Source organism: Geotrypetes seraphini, chromosome 5 (assembly GCF_902459505.1).
Source record: "Geotrypetes seraphini chromosome 5, aGeoSer1.1, whole genome shotgun sequence".
Lineage (NCBI taxonomy): Eukaryota > Metazoa > Chordata > Amphibia > Gymnophiona > Dermophiidae > Geotrypetes > Geotrypetes seraphini.
Window position 1 is genome coordinate 46,290,325 of NC_047088.1, and position 16,210 is coordinate 46,306,534.

The 16,210-nt window shown below is 43.2% G+C and overlaps 1 protein-coding gene across 8 annotated transcripts in view; it reads right to left on the reverse strand.

Annotated features, from left to right (window-relative positions):
* Window positions 1-16,210, reverse strand: part of DOCK11 (dedicator of cytokinesis 11) — a 247,141-nt gene that overhangs the window by 157,617 nt on the left and 73,314 nt on the right. For all 8 annotated transcript variants that reach the window (XM_033945546.1, XM_033945543.1, XM_033945542.1 and 5 more), the window contains 2 exons: window positions 10,856-10,996; window positions 6,232-6,447 (listed from right to left, as the gene is read on the reverse strand). In XM_033945546.1, the coding sequence (XP_033801437.1) occupies window positions 6,232-6,447; window positions 10,856-10,996 (357 nt within the window). The remainder of the gene's footprint in view (window positions 1-6,231; window positions 6,448-10,855; window positions 10,997-16,210) is intronic.

Consider the following 16,210-nt stretch of genomic DNA (forward strand, 5'->3'; position numbering starts at 1 on the left):
TCTATAAACGGTGGCCAGATTGGCAGCACCTAACCATATTCCGCGCACAGTTCAAAAATTTTTTAACTAGCTTAATTGCCATTTTAATTGAAAATGTCATTAAAAGCTAATGATTAAAAAACATTAAAAGTTACACGTGGAATTCAGCGCAGTGCTCACACTGAGGTACCTACCCGAAAAGACGGCATGGTTAAGGGAGGAGTATAGGCGTGGTATAAGTTAGGCCCCAGTAAATAATATACTAGTGACTAACATTATGATGCCTACTGGTGCCTAAGTTGAGTTAAATGCCAGTAGATTCTATTCTGGAAACAGCGCCTACCTTTGACTGACATGTTCTAGGTGTCATTTCCAACGGTCCCTAGTGATTTAGGTGCCCTTAGAGTTGCAGGCACAACGATAAAGAAAGAAATTTCCCAGATTCAGTATTTAGCTGTCGGTGCCAATGCACCACTAGATCCAGACTGTGGACAGAATGAATTAACCACAGGGTTTTGACCTCGCTGGTAAAACATTGCCACATCACAATTCAATGTATCGCAACCATGACACCAGTTAATACATAAGGACCATGTTACCTGTTGTATACCCTGACTGGATTTGTTCATAATGGCATAAGAATATAAGAATTGCCGCTGCTGGGTCAGACCAGTGATCCATCATGCCCAGCAGTCCACTCACGCGGTGGCCCTCTGGTCAAAGACCAGCGCCTTAATGAGACTAGCCCTACCTAAGTACATTCCGGTTCAGTAGGAACTTGTCTAACTTTGTCTTGAATCCCTGGAGGATGTTTTCACTACGACAGATTCCGGAACAGCGTTCCAGATTTCTACCACTCTCTGGGTGAAGAAGAACTTCCTTATGTTCGTACGGAATCTATCCCCTTTCAACTTTAGAGAGTATCCTCTCGTTCTCCCTACCTTGGAGAGGGTGAACAACCTGTCCTTATCTACTAAGTCTATCCCCTTCAGTACCTTGAATGCTTTGATCATGTCCCCTCTTAATCTCCTCTGTTCGAGGGAGAAGAGGTCCAGTTTCTCTAATCTTTTGCTGTATGGCAGCTCCTCCAACCCCTTGACCATCTTAGTGGCTCTTCTCTGAACCCTTTCGAGTAGTACCGTGTCCTTCTTCATGTACGGCAAATAATAAACTCCAATAAAGGGGGCGATTCTATAACCTGGCACCTGCAATTAGGTGCCAGTGCTGTGCCCAGAGCACCAGGATGCTGTTATAGAATACTAAAAATCTAAATTGGTACACCTTTATGAGGGGGGTTCTGGAAAGTTCTCAGCCCAGCCAAGAAAAGAACGACGCGGATATGGAGCAATCAATGATCTGAAAAGGTCAAAACAGAGAATTTTCGTTTCCGCAAATTGGCACTTAACAAAATAAGACAATACTCTTTTCAGCTACAGTGGCAAAGTAACGCTCAGAAACTGGTTGGGCCGAGAACGTTTCAGCACCTCCTCGGTTCATGGTTTGAATCTTCTCTAATCAAATGTTTAGAGTTTTTCAGGGTTCTAAATGCTCATCCACAGTACCGCACTATTGGTCATGTTATTTAATATACATGATTCCCATTTGTAAAGTACTTCCTTTCTTGGGAATGACTTATCGATTCTACGCTGATGATCTTCCGTTTTTTTGTCCCAGTTGAAACATCTATTGATTCCACATTAGAGTTTGTTAAATTATGCCTGCATTCAATTAATTCCTGGATGCGAGCCAGTCGCTTCTGCCTTAATATGGTCAAGATGCAGATTTTGTCCTTTGGCAGCTATATCGTATGATTATGCTGGAAAAATACACTTATCCACTGATGGTCATGAATACCAATTCTAAAAAAATTAAGGAAGTATAGGAAGTTTATTTGAATTTTTCTAACTTTTAAATTGTAATTCAAAGTCCAGTGATTTCATACTTTAATTACTGTAGTGCACCATGTCTAGGTTTACTGCTGGACTGTTTTTATGCACTTTAGATTACGCAGTACGTGGCAGAAATTCAATTCAAACCCATCTTTACAAGCTTTGATTTGATGATGTAATTCATTATATTTGTCAGTTTTACTGTGATGGTTTTATATATGCCTTTTTTGTAAACTGCTTAGGAGTAAGCAGAGTATAAACTAAACTAAACTAAACTAAGCCTTAGGTTTATATACCGCATCTTCTCCACTGAAGTGGAGCTCAACACGGTTTACAGAGTTTAAAAATATGGGTAAAAAGAGAAGAGAAAGAGTTTACAAAGCATAAAAAGAGGGGATGTAATCAGGAGAAGAGATTATTATATGCTAGAGAAAAGCCAGGTTTTCAGTTGTTTTTGGAATAGTTGGAGGGAGTCCAGGTTCCGCAGCGGGACAGTGAGGTCGTTCCAGAGGCCGGTGATTTTGGAAAGGAGGGATCTACCCAGTTTACCTGCGTGGAGGATGCCGTGTAGAGAGGGGAAGGATAGTTTATGTCTGTGGGCAGATCTGGTGGTAGTTGGTGTCGGGGCAAGGAAGGATAGAGGGATAAATTTTAAAAATAAATAAATAGAATTTAAGTAATGAGCAGCTCTTTAGCCACTGTGTACTGAGCTCTTTAGCCAGAGCTGCTATCACAATGGGGAGGAGAAAGTCAAAACAGACCTACCCCACCAGGTCCTGTGAAGCCTCCCCTTATGAAGCATATAACTTTGGAGGCCCCCATTGGCTATGGGTGGGTCTGTTATTATTGGATGGGGCCTCATTAAGCCCAATATTGCCTGCGATACCGCCACAACCTGGAAGCAGTCTGGCTGGAAGTACCACTCTCAAGAATTGTGGAGGTACAGCTTTGAAGAGCCAGTGGCATCTTCACCGCCTTGTTGGGGATAACAGAGGCACCTTGGGGTATTGTTATTGTTTCATTAGGTGGCCTCGTAGGAACAATACAGCTTCATTGTGAGCTGCAATGACGCTAAAAACCCGAAGTTGTCACTATGAACACCTTAAGGATGGCTTTGCAGCAGATGGATTATCCTCTCCAGGTACACTCATTTCAGTTATCGAAGAGATTGAAAAAAAAGTTACTGATCAAGCTGAAATCCAGAACTAGCAGGTTGCTAGAACGGAATTCCTAGAGACATATCAAGGAGAGAGGATCAATGAACAGTGGTTCCCAACCCTGTCCTGGAGGACCCCCCAGGCCAGTCAGGTTTTCAAGATAGCCCTAATTAATATGCATGAGAGAGATCTGCATATAATGGAGGTGCCAGGCATGCAAATGTGCTCCATGCATATTCATTAGGGCTATCCTGAAAACCCGACTGGCCTGGGGGTCCTCCAGGATAGAGTTGGGAACCACTGTTATTTGGAAAATCAATTTATGCTTTTTGAACTATCTGAAGTCCCCTCATTAGATATGGTTAAAAGATACTTCAAGGATATCCTTGGTATGTCTGAATCAAATTTGCCCTTTATGTTTGGAGCAACTTGTTTAAACATCTTTAGTGTGGATTCGGGAGGAGCAGCTAGTGGTCAGAGGGCAGTTCAGGAAGAAAATCTCAATTTGACAACATCTTTTAAGTCATTTGCATGTGAGCAAGATCATAACACTGTTCTTCAGCTATACTTTAGACATATTTCTGAACTGTTTATGGATTCATCTATTAGAATTTTTCCTGATCTTTCTAGAATGACACAAGACAGATGAAGGTAGTTAAACCAAGAGTCCTGGCTCTGAGGCCTAAGTTCCCACTAAAATTTCCTTGTAGGTGCTTTATTATGTTAAGTGTACAAATATTTTAATTTAATTTTTTTTTACTAAATTAGGCCCTGATTTTATAAAAGATACCTAAAGATAGGCACCTAGATTGGCATGCCTAACTTCATTATTTAAAAAGCTCAATTAGCAGCAATAACAAGCAATTAGCACTTTGTAACCAGTTCAAATTAAAATTAATTGGGTGGAAGGGGCCTAGCTCAGTAGGCGCTTAGACCAAAGAGCACTCATGGTTAGGGGTGGCTCATGGGCGCGCTTTGCATGTAGGCACCTAAAATGGACTTGGTGCTGCATTTAGACCAAGAAAACCCTGGCATAAATATGGTACGCCTAAGGTTCAGGCACCTACCACTGCCTAAGTCTACTTTAGGCAGCACTAGGTACGATTCTATAAACAGTGCCTAACATAAGAACATAAGAATAGCCTTACTGGGTCAGACCAATGGTCCATCAAGCCCAGTAGCCTGTTCTCACGGTGGCCAATCCAGGTCCCTAGTATCTGGCCAAAACCCAAGGAGTAGCAACATTCCAGCATCTCAAAAAATAGCAAGATTCCAGAACCCCAATGAGAGCAACCTTCCAGAGCTGAGATTGTGATGTCATAATGCCTCATTCCACAGTGCCTCAGAGCCAACCTCATCAGTGATGTTACAATAGTTAATTGTCCTATACTTGGCTCACGTAAGAACATAATAATAGCCATACTGGGTCAGACCAATGGTCCATCAAGCCCAGTAGCTCGTTCTCACAATGGCCAATCCAGGTCACTAGTACCTAGCCAAAACCCAAGGTGTAGCAATATTGCATGCTACCGATACAGGGCAAGCAGTAGTCTCAATAACAGACTATGGACTTTTCCTCCAGGAATTTGTCCATAGTCTGTTATTGAGAAACTTAAGATTGACAAGTGTTATACACTGCATCCCTCGTTGCCTATATTTTAGGCTCTGTTTACGTGCCTTAAAGTCTTTCTTGAGGGCAAAAGAACCTCCACGTTAGCTAATCCCAAGTGTTCCTTAACCAGCTACAGATGTATCTCTGCACACCCCTCTTTCTTTATTTATTCCGTATTTTCTACATCATCTTTAGCTGTAGGCACAGAGCAAGGCAGTGTACAATCTAAAAATGCACAGTAGGAAAAGAACGTGAGCACCATGTAACTCCATCCATTCGCTGCAACAGCGTGATACTGAAAATCCAAATTCAATGGAGGAAAAAGCCTCAGGCTTGAAGCGAGCAAAGAAATGAGCTCAACTTTTAGGGTGGGACTGGGGTGGAGATGGGCGGGCCTGGGGAGGCAGGTCTAGGGTGTCCGGATTTTACAATCGTAAAATCTGGCAACCCTACTACCAGCCATCTGCTTGCCTAATATAACAAAGTATCGGGTTTTGAAAAGCTGTCCTGACCCCTGGACATGTCCTCAAAAGGAAGGCATATCATGGGAAATCCGGTAACCCTAGCTGTTAGGCCACGGAAGCCAATTAACATCGATAATTGAGTGCTAATCAATTATCAGAGCTAAATGTCTTCTTTAAGCGCCAGGATCCAAGCGCAACCGCACAGATCTGAAAAAGGGGCGTGGCCACTGGAGTGGCATGGGTCGATCAGGGGTATTCCTGGAATTTGTGCACTCTTGTTACAGAATAAGAGAGATCTGTGCCTAATTTAGGCACAAGAATTTACACCAGGTTTCAGCTGGTATAAATCCTTGCGCCCAAAACTGGACACGAACCCCAGCACCAAATGCTCTTCTAAAAATGATACCCAAATCTAAATTGCTACGCTGATCACTCGAGTTTGCGATATAAATACCATGCGTAGGCTCCAGTTCTGAGACCGTGGTAGAAGAGTGTGATGCACTTCATGGTTATAGTGGTATGCTAGTTTGTACCCAAATCTAAGTGCCATTTATGGAATAGCACTTAGAGCTAATTTTTATCAGCACTTATTTTTTTAGTGCATATACAAAATTCGGTCCCTAGAGTACTTCTGGATTCCTTGAGACGAGGGCTAGGTCTAGCCAATGCTAGACTAGGGTGTCCTATCTTGAATATGGGAGGGGTGCAGGGATTCTTACGAGACTTTATTAAGAATCCGGCCTACCTCTTTCATAGCAGCCTGGATAACCTTTAATTCAGATGCTCATTAGTTAATCCATGGTGGACAGGGTTAGAGATTAATTGACTTGGATTCAACAATGACAGATAAAATTGCAGATTTTTCATCCAAACAAGAACTATTGTCCTAATTATTGCCAATCCAGTGCTTGTTATATCCAATAATTGATTGTTAGCACTAAATTAACTAATTAGTTTACACGCAGATCTGGGATCCGCACCAAATTTGGGTGACCTATACAGAATCTGGGAATTTGGGCAAACAGAAATGAGCTTTCAGTAGTTTTGTTGAGTTTAGTTTGCAAGAATCGTAGGGGCACCCTTCAATTTAACAGCACAGTCAACAAGCTAAAACCAGTAAAATCCAGCACCTGCTTTATGTCAACAAAGAGAGCTTCATCGAGTCCATGAGTGGCAGGTTCACCGGACGAAGCTCCTCGAGGCAGTCCTCCATTCAATGGCTCTGCCGAGCCATCTGAAAGCATTTCACGTATGCAGGGAGGGTTCATGTCCACGTGGAAATCGGCAGAAATTTTGCAATTATTTTTCAAATCAAATAATGCAAAGCTGACGAAAAAAGGTTCAACCTGGTCATAAGAACAAAAGTTTACGTTAATATAATCAGGGCAGAATTTCTTCCTGGAGGTAAGCCACATTGGATAAGAGCATTATCACTTGGTCTTCCACATTTTAATCTACAGCCCCAAAGATCAAGTATTGACAACTACTGATTTTATGGTGAAATAAGGACCCTGTAAAAATCAGGTCTGAGACAGGGAGGAGTTAGTCAACCAGAGTAGCAGAAGGTGTTACAAAAGAAAAAACAGAGAGCGAAATGAGAAAGAAAAAGACGTAATGACACCTTAAGAAAGAGAGAGGGGGGGGGACTATAAGTCAAGAGAGCTAGAACCAAACTTAAGAGCCCTTTTATTAAATGGGGTTAAGCCTTTAATGCAAGGTTAACGCATGGAAACATATTACTGTGCAACAGCATTAAGGCCTGGATTCTCTATAGGGCACTGATATCGACGGCTGCCTAAAAAGCACCGCCAATCACATGTCAATCACGCAACGGCGCCCTATAGAGAATCGTGCCTCCACGAAAGATAGGCACTGGAAATGTAGGATAGGGTTTTCCAGGCCTACTTTTCCAGCGCCTATCTTTTTCGTGAATAGTACCTTGGGTAGGTGCTTTAGGCCACCTAATCCCACTTCTGGCGTTAGCCATGCCCATAGTGGCATTAGATGGCCTAAAGTGCCTAGGTAGGTGTGATTCAGGCACGTATTATTTAGACGCCGGTAGGCACTTTTAACATTGTATTTTTTTGCTATTTTAAATGGCGTTTGCTAATTAACTTATCTGCCTAAGTTTAGATGCCATTTCGACAATTTCCCCCTTAGGGTCTTGGCTGAACTTTACCTCTTTCTGTAATTTTCATTAGTACGTTTTTAGTTGAATTTGTATTTTTGGTAGGTTTTTCATTTTATGTATGTTTTACTTTGTAATCCGTAATAGTTGATAGGTGGAATAAAAATTTTTTAAAATAAATAAATAAATGGAACTTGCATACCGATTTTTCTGTGTGTGGTTACAATCCAAACAGTTTACATATTTTAGGCAGGCACTTATTTTGTACCTGGGGCAACAAAGTGTTAAGTGACTTACCCAGAGTCAGAAGGAGCTGCAGCGGGAATTGAACTCACAACTTCAGGGTGCTGAGGACGCTGCTCTAAACACTAGGCCACTCTTCCAAAACTGAATGCTTTTAAAAGAGCCTCTTAGTCTGGCAAAAGAGATAGACCAAAGGTAGAGCTAACCTAATTGGTCAGTCCGCCGAGTCTAATTAAGCGCCTAAGTTAGTTGCTCTTGGAAAACGCTGGGGAAGTAGCAGAGGCCTGATTAGACAAGGTCAAGGTAAGAAAGATCAGTAGGGGGACATCAGAGCAAAAATGCTGAGTGAACCTGCTGTTAGGGGGTGCAAGGGCTTCTCACTGTATGGTAAGAAAAATGGATTTTGCTTGCGGCAAGAAGTTTATACCAGGTCTCTAAGTACTATTCATGCCTGAAATGCAGGACTGATGCAAGAGTACTGGGAGCACTCAGCAGGTCTTCAACCGTACACCCTTCCCCCAATTAAACTGAAGGCCCAAATTCCTCCCTCCATCCCAAGATCTCAAAGACACTTGGTTATAGAGCTGCCGCTTTATGTCTGCTGCTAGCACTTTTAATGAGTGTTAATTAGCTCATGAGAGCTCCTGTGCAAAAATCTACTTTTTAATAAAAGAATAAGATGCAAACCTCTACAGAAGTAATTACTTATCGGTTCATAACGCTGTACATTAAAACAAGCAAAACTGAATGCAAATCCATTAAAATAAAAAAATTTGGTTGGCATAATAAGTAGAGAATTTGACAGGGCAAGTGTTGATACTGTGTGTGTGTGTGAGGGGGGGGGGAATCCGTTCTTTTATCCTTTTGTTTTTCTTCTTTTAATTTAGGTGAATTTGATAATAAGCTCTTTCCTTTCATAGTTCCCATTTTTCAATGGCATGAAATCTGTGCAATTATTTTTTTCTATATTTATCACTGGTTAATCAGATTTTTTTTTTCCTTTTTAGAGATTCCATGTCAGTATATTGATTGCTTTTCTTGTCAAATTGTAATTTGAAAATAATTTTTTTAAAAAAGCAAAAATAAATTACAGTATATTTTACAAAAAATGTTTTAGTCAAGCACCCTGTTTGACGTGCCAAATATCTCAACAGACTTCTGAAATATGGGACTGCCCCCCCACTCTATAACACAGGGTGGTTAATTGGTGGGGGAGGGATATCAGCCAGTTTATATATTTGTGAAAAACAGGATTTTATGCAAAATTCTTAACATTGTTTTGTTGCTAGTGCATAAAACTTTCAGTCATGAGGTATCAATACCTATGGCTGCACTACCTATGGCTGCACTAACCCAAACAAGACAGAGCTGTAGAAACCAACAATGTTCAAAATCTTCATTTTATTTCTTCAAAAACTAAAAACACTGTCCACATTTGTATAGTACGGACCCAACACGGGCCGTGTTTCGGCAAACCACCTTCCTCAGGGGTCCTAAAATGTTTAAATAGAAAGTAAATGGGCATCTGAGCATTTGCCACGCGACACTTGGCTCTACAAAGGGGGCCTTAACAGAACTGAAACCTTGTTTCAGCTCACTTATCCCAACTATAATTAATTGTGAAGGTTTGGGAAGTGATGCTTGAGAATTTCATTGCTTCATTCTGTTAATCTTATCTTACGGATTACAGCGATTGCTATTTTATCGTTTTCTCTGGCAAGTACAAATGGAAATTCAGTAAAACCTTGGATTGCAAGTAACTTGGTTTGCAAGTGTTTTGCAAGACAAGCAAAACATTTGATTAAATTTTAACTTGATATACAAGCAATGTCTTGCAATACAAGTACATACAGTATACACACATCACAACTGAGCCGATGGTTCTTCTCTCTCTGATGCTGCAGGAGTGACTGTTCTAAATGAGCAAAGTCTTACAATACGAGTACATACAGTAGACACGCATCACATCATCACAACTGAGCCAATGGTTCTTCTCTCTCTGATGCTGTGGGAGCGTAGTGACTGTTCTAAACGAGCGAGGTCTTGCAATACAAGTACGTGTAGTATTTTGTATTAAAGTTTTGGGGTTGTGGAACAAATTGTCTGAGTTTCCATTATTTCTTATGGGGAAATTCGCTTTGATATACGAGCGCTTTGGATTACAAGCATGTTTCTGGAATTAATTATGCTCGCAAACCAAGGTTTTACTGTATTTATGATACGATCGGTTATACCTTTTTGTAAACAGCAGGGCTGCGAATTCTTGATCTTTCACACAATAGCAGCGCTGAGTAATTGCTCGTTTTGAGATCCTGGACCATTGCTGCTGTGTTATTGGTGATCCTGGACCATTACACTTGGAAATGTATATGATTAACCCCATTTTCTTTGCATCTAGTGGGGGGTCACAAAACTTTGAGTTGAAGACCATTTCATTTATTGCATGTATGATCGCACTTTTTATTGTTGGATTATATTTTTTACTTGTTACATTGTCTTTTTATTGTTTTATTATTGTGTATGTAATGTTGTAACCTGCTGTGCTTGAGGGATATAGCAGGCTGTACATTTTAAAAAACAACAATTGCCCCCTCAATCTCCTCGGCTCACTGCTAGCAGGACTGACGTGCTCTATTCTTTCATTTATGGGCATTTTTCTAAGAGAAACTTCATGAATGTCCTGACGTTGAGGACACTAGGGCCCAGATTCTATAAACGGCACTGGTATCGGTGGCCAACTAAAATCGGCTGCCGATCACGTGTCAATCATGCATTGGCGACATTTATGGAATCATGGCTGTTTTTAAACAGGCCAACATTTGACAAGCCTACATTTAAGGCGCCTATGGAAGCGCTTAGCATCACCTAAGGACACTTAAGGCCACTTCGCCGGCCTCAGGCGTCCTTAGGCATGCCTAGACCCTTCCGTAGGTGTGCCTTCAACGTAGACGCTGTTCACCACATTTTTTTTTTTTTTTTTTTAAAGGGCATCCCGATTGGTTAAGACGTCAGGAGGGATGCCTACCATCTCCTAATTTCGGAATGCTGCTACTAGAATCCGAGCCTAATAAGTTACTTTTCCAATGGGGTTTCACTGTTAACACACAGACAGGGAGCAAGACTATCCCTCCAGAACTATGAAACTGCTGGAAGTATGATATTAAATTAAGGATAAAAAAATTCATGTGGAACGTATATAAGTTCCATCAGGGACAAAGCTATTGTTCCACTGAGTCCTGCTCCAGGTGATCTTTAGCTTCCCCAGACTGGCTGTGTATTCTCCATGACTATCAGTGATGGTGTGACACTTCAGAAAAACATTAATCTAATAAATCACAGGAAAGTGTTGCAAATAACAGGACCTTGGCATGGAAAGTACATACATTTGTTGGGGGTCCTTCTGATCTTTCATTTACTTGACCAAGAAGATTAAAGGACAAATCATGACAGCTCAGAGTGAAACATCTACTGCATTTCTCTTCAAAAGGCCGTATGTCTGGCTCAATTCCTGAGAAGTCCAACCGCTAGAAAAGAAATTTATGAATGAGGTGCTGGTTATCGGGATACAATACAATCTTCTTGCAATTCAGGTACATTCTAAGGATGGTGCTCCACAAAACTGCCAATATTGACACTGGTTCATAAAATGCCATAAGAATCACACAAGGATAGGAACCTTGAGAAAATCGCAATAGAGCTCAAAAGGACCTCCTGAAGTCAACTGGTCCCCTATTCTCCTTCTAGTCACATGGGGACCACCTGGGAAGTCTGCTACCCTTGGATGCACTGTCTACACTAGGGGTGTCAAAGTCCCTCCTCGAGGGCCGCAATCCAGTCGGGTTTTCAGGATGTCCCCCAATGAATATGCATGAGATCTATTAGCATACAATGAAAGCAGTGCATGCAAATAGATCTCATGCATACTCATTGGGGAAATCCTGAAAACCCGAATGGATTGCGGCCCTTGAGGAGGGACTTTGACACCCCTGGTCTACACCATGTCCTCATGTGGCTTAAGCAGTTTCAATGTGGATATCCTGACAACCACTTTGCCTGGATGGCATCCAAGGACAAGATTAAGAACCATTACTTAAATCCATCCCTATGCCCCTGGTTAGGACCTCCTATACTGAATCCAAGCAGAATGTGGGAATATACATTCAGACGAGTTGCAATTCTAACTGCAGAGCTGACAGAGCCTTATCAGGGAGTAGAAGAAACCCACCCCCCAAAAAAACAACCCACGCTCCCACTGGGTTCAACGCTTCATGTGATGCCCTCTTACTGTTCATTTATTGCATACCATTTCAGAAGGCACTGTAACGTTATATGTCCTAAAAACTATTCTTGTGGCAACATAAATTTTCTCTAGCACACCACAAGAAGAAAATGAGCCATTAATATGTTCAATTAGCTTGGGTAATAGAGTTACTGCTTCCAGCACATCCTGAGGGTGATGACATCATCTCCCATTTCTTCCTTCTGAAACTCTTTTCAATCTCTGGTCTGAAAGACAGAGCCTCATTAGGCAGGGGTCTATGGCGACCTGGAAATTTATGTAGCTAGTCAATTATGGGCTAGATTTACAAAGCAAACTGATCGTGTACCAATCAGTTTGCGACCCCTTTGCGACCTGATTTCCCTCCGGCCTGATTCACTTACCTCTCTGCCGACCATCCTTCGATCTACGCATGCAAATGAGGGGAACAGCATGCAAAGTAGGCAAAACCCTGCAACACCGACTGGGCTGGCTGATCACAAACAAGCCCTTTCCGGCTGCCCTGCCTTCTGCCGCCCTGTCAGCCCCGATCTCTCATGCTGGCCCGATCTCCTGCCTGCCCCAAACGCCTCCTGCAGCCCCAACTCTCCCGCTGCCCTGATCTGCCTGCCTCAAACACCTCCTGCAGCCCCAACTCTCCCGCTGCCCTGATCTGCCCGCCCCAAACGCCTCCTGCAGCCCCAACTCTCCCACTTCCCCGGATCTCCTGCCAGCCCTAACTGCCACCTGCCCCGACTCTCCCACCCTTCCCCACAGTACAAGCCCGTGGTTTTAACCTGTGGGCTTAAGCGGGTTAAAACCATGGGCTCCAACGGAAGCTAAAAAAAGAAAGGAAAAAAAAAATCTCTGCCGGGCCTGGAGGTCCAGTGCATGCGCTGGGATCGCTATAGAGTGATCTGGGGAGGCAGTTAGGGGCGTGATTCTGATCGCTCTCATTTGCATGAGGGTGATTCATGAATCAGCCCCCCGGACACAGATCGGATCAGATCCGTGTCCTATGTCATTTCACGTGCCTCAGACTATTCTTTCTATAAAAGCAAGCATCTCCCCTGTATGATGACAACTGAAAATTAAATTAGCATCTCCGATCTCGTTTTCCTTTCATTCAACAGCAGCCAATCAAAATCAGGCTGTAGCTCAGCTAGCCAACCAGAAAGCTGACACTAAAAACTACTGGTCCCTATTTCTTAACAGTAATTAGCAAGCTTGGATCAGTTCCTGAAGGGGCATGAACAGAATTAGCACAGCACGCAGTGAGCTCACATGAGGATTCAAACGCCAAGAAAATCGAGAGATGGAGACAATGAAGAGCTCTTAGAAGTTTGTCTTCTGTTTAGAATAAAATCCCTTTAAATCACAGGGCTTGGCACAGTTCCTTCTTGAAAAGATTAATATGCATGACTAGTACTGATGCACAGATACTATATTAAAAAAAAAACAACAAACCTCAGTTGGAAAACTCTAGTTAAGTTCAGCAATTAAACTGCAATCTTCTCTCAATACAAACCTTTCAGTTCTACGAGTAGAATCCCTTTGCCTCGGGAATCCTGGGCTGACCCAAAGAACCTCAAGTTTTTAAAAACTCAAGATAAATATAACTTACACATTAAAAAGCTAGTGCATGTCTTATTTTTAACCTTTACATATTGTTAAGAACATAAGAACATAAGACTTGCCTCTGTCGGGTCAGACTGGAGGTCCATCGTGCCCGGCAGTCCGCTCACGCGGCGGCCCCTCAGGTCCAGGACCTGATAGTGCTCCTACCCTAAAACTCAGATATGCTTTTCGCTTTTGTCCTGTAGTGTAACCTTCTATCTATACCCTGTAATCCCCTTCTCTTTCCCCTTCTGTTCCAGTCTTTTTAGCTCTGTCTGCATAGCATTTGTTTACTTCACTACAGTATTAAAAATACGTGTCCTAAAATTTCATTGCAAAGGAACTGTGCCAAGCACAATTTTCTTTTTTCAGCTCTTTTATTGCACTGGGTTCTAGGACTGCCAGATTTCATTTCTTGCAGCCCCACAACTCCCGACTATAGGCAGTCCCCAGGTTAAGAACAGGTTCTGTTTTTTAAAAAACGTTCTTATGTTGAATTTCTATGAAACTCAGATCCTGTACAATACACAAGTCTATAAAAACATTAAAGAACATTAAAAATTAAAGAAACAGTCCTCAAAATAAAGTACTGTGGTTTAAATAGAAAGAAAAGATAGGTTTACATTTACTTTCGTTCTTTATCCGTCCCACTGTTCCCTCTCCACCACCACATCCAACATTTCTCCCTCTCTTCCCCATGCATCTGTACCTCATGCCTCTCCCACCACCATGTCCAGTATTTCTCTTTCCCTCCCTATGCCCAAAAAATCCTCTTCTCTCTTCATTTCCCCATGTGCACCCCATGTTCACTCAGACTCCCATGCCCAATAATTCTCCTTTCTATTCCACCTCTGCATCTCTTTCCCTCACTCTTTCTATTCTTCCATCCTATGTCCCAAGTTCATGTCCCTTCCCTCTCTCCCTTCCATCCTTTGTCTGAAGTTTCCTCTCTTCCTTCTGTGTCCCAATGTGCCTCTCTTCCTCCATTCCATGACCCAATGCATTCCTTGTCCTCCTTCTCCTTGCCTACCTCCCGCAGGTTTTACCTCCCCTGGCCAGCTCCCTCCTTCCTGTTGTACTTCTCTTCTCAAATCTGCAACCATGGGTCGTGCATGGGGCCACAACTGACCTGGAAGCCTTCCCAGCAGAGAGGGAAGTCTTCCAGGTCAGCGCCGTGGCTTTGAGAAGAGAAGTATGGCAGGAAGGAGGGAGCCGGCCAGAGGATGTTAACACCTGCGGGAGGGAAGCAAGTGATAAAGAGGACGAGGGGCACATTGGGACACGGAAGGTAGAGGGGCACATTGGGGCAGGAAGGGAAGGCTTCCAAGTCAGCTGCAGGCTGCGTGTAGGAACCACAACCTTGGAAGAGAAGTAGAGCGGGAAGGAGGGAGTCGGTTACAGGAGGTAACACCCACGGGAGGGAGGCAAACAAGGAGGATGACGGGTGCATTGGGACACAGAAGGAAGGAAGAAAGTCTCGTCAGCACATGAAGGGAGAAGCAGGACCCCAGTTTGTAAGTACAAGTCCGATGTAAGTTGGGCGTTCTTAAACGGGGGCTGCCTGTACCTCAATTGTGTTGCCACTAAATTTATACTAGAACCCACTAAACTTACTCCTGTGCATGAGTCACTGTGCACACTCTTTTACTAAGGTGCGCTAACTGATTAGCACGCTAATCGAATTAGCATGTGCTAAATGCTAATGTGTCCATAGACTAACATGCACATGTTAGCGTTTAGCGCGCGCTAATTGATTAGCGCACCTTAGTAAAAGAGGGACTGAATTTCAGCTTATTGAGTAGACTGGGACACAACAACCATAGCCTTGTTAATTTTAATGCAGCATATAGGATGGTGAAGATAGGAAGACATACAGAGTTCTTTTCATGAATTTGATTGAGTTATATTGTGAACCGCTTTGAGCCTTTTGGGATGTATATGCGGTATATAAAGATTTTAATAAACATAAATATATATGAAGATATTTATACATGGGCTGTGCGGTATACCAGATGCTTCTACTGGTACATGCTCTCATGGGGTCACTGTCAACAGAGCCCCAAGAAAGCCCATCAACCTACTACTCTGTTGGTCTGCTACTCGATGGGAGGGGAGGAGAGGGGGAGTTTGGGTGGTCAATTGTCATTGGATATGGCTTTAGGGGGGAAGGGGGGTATGTGGGAGAAAATTGTAATGTTGATGTGCTTTACTGCTTTGTACTTGTTTACTATGCATTGGCTGTATATCTTAATAATAAAACCGTAGCTGCACATGCGCACTCTGAACTGTGTGCTTCCATGATCTGTAGGTCTGTGGCCGCAGGAGTGCGCATGCGCGCCTAGCTGTGACAGTGGCCGGCAGAGAATCTGTACGCGGGACTCCCTGCTCTTCAGCTCCTCCAGGCAGTGGCAGACCAAACAGGACTAGATTGCGGAACCAAAGGTAATGTTCTGACCGAAGTTAGTTTTAAGTTCCAAGCCGCTGCTCCTCTCACGAGTTGCACCTGCGTCGGAGAAGGCTTCCGACGCAGGCAGGGATCGTGAGAGAAGCCGCTGCCATGGCTTAGAACTTAAAACTAACTTCGGTCAGAACTAAGGGAGTCAAGGCCCCAATTGTAAAGGTCGTCGGCGTCGTCTTCGCCCCTCTCCCCGGCACACCCGAACCCCCGTTCAGCCTCCCATCCGAGCCTCCCTTCGGCTCCCTTAGTCCCTTGTCGCCGCTCCTCTTCTCTTCCCGCAGTCCCGACAAACGTCCTGATTCCAGCAGCGGCTGCAGCACTCTAAACACGCTGCTTCGCGGCCTGCTACTGCCCTGATTTGCTCTGCCTGACACAGCAGAGCAAATCAGGGCAGTAGAAGGCCGC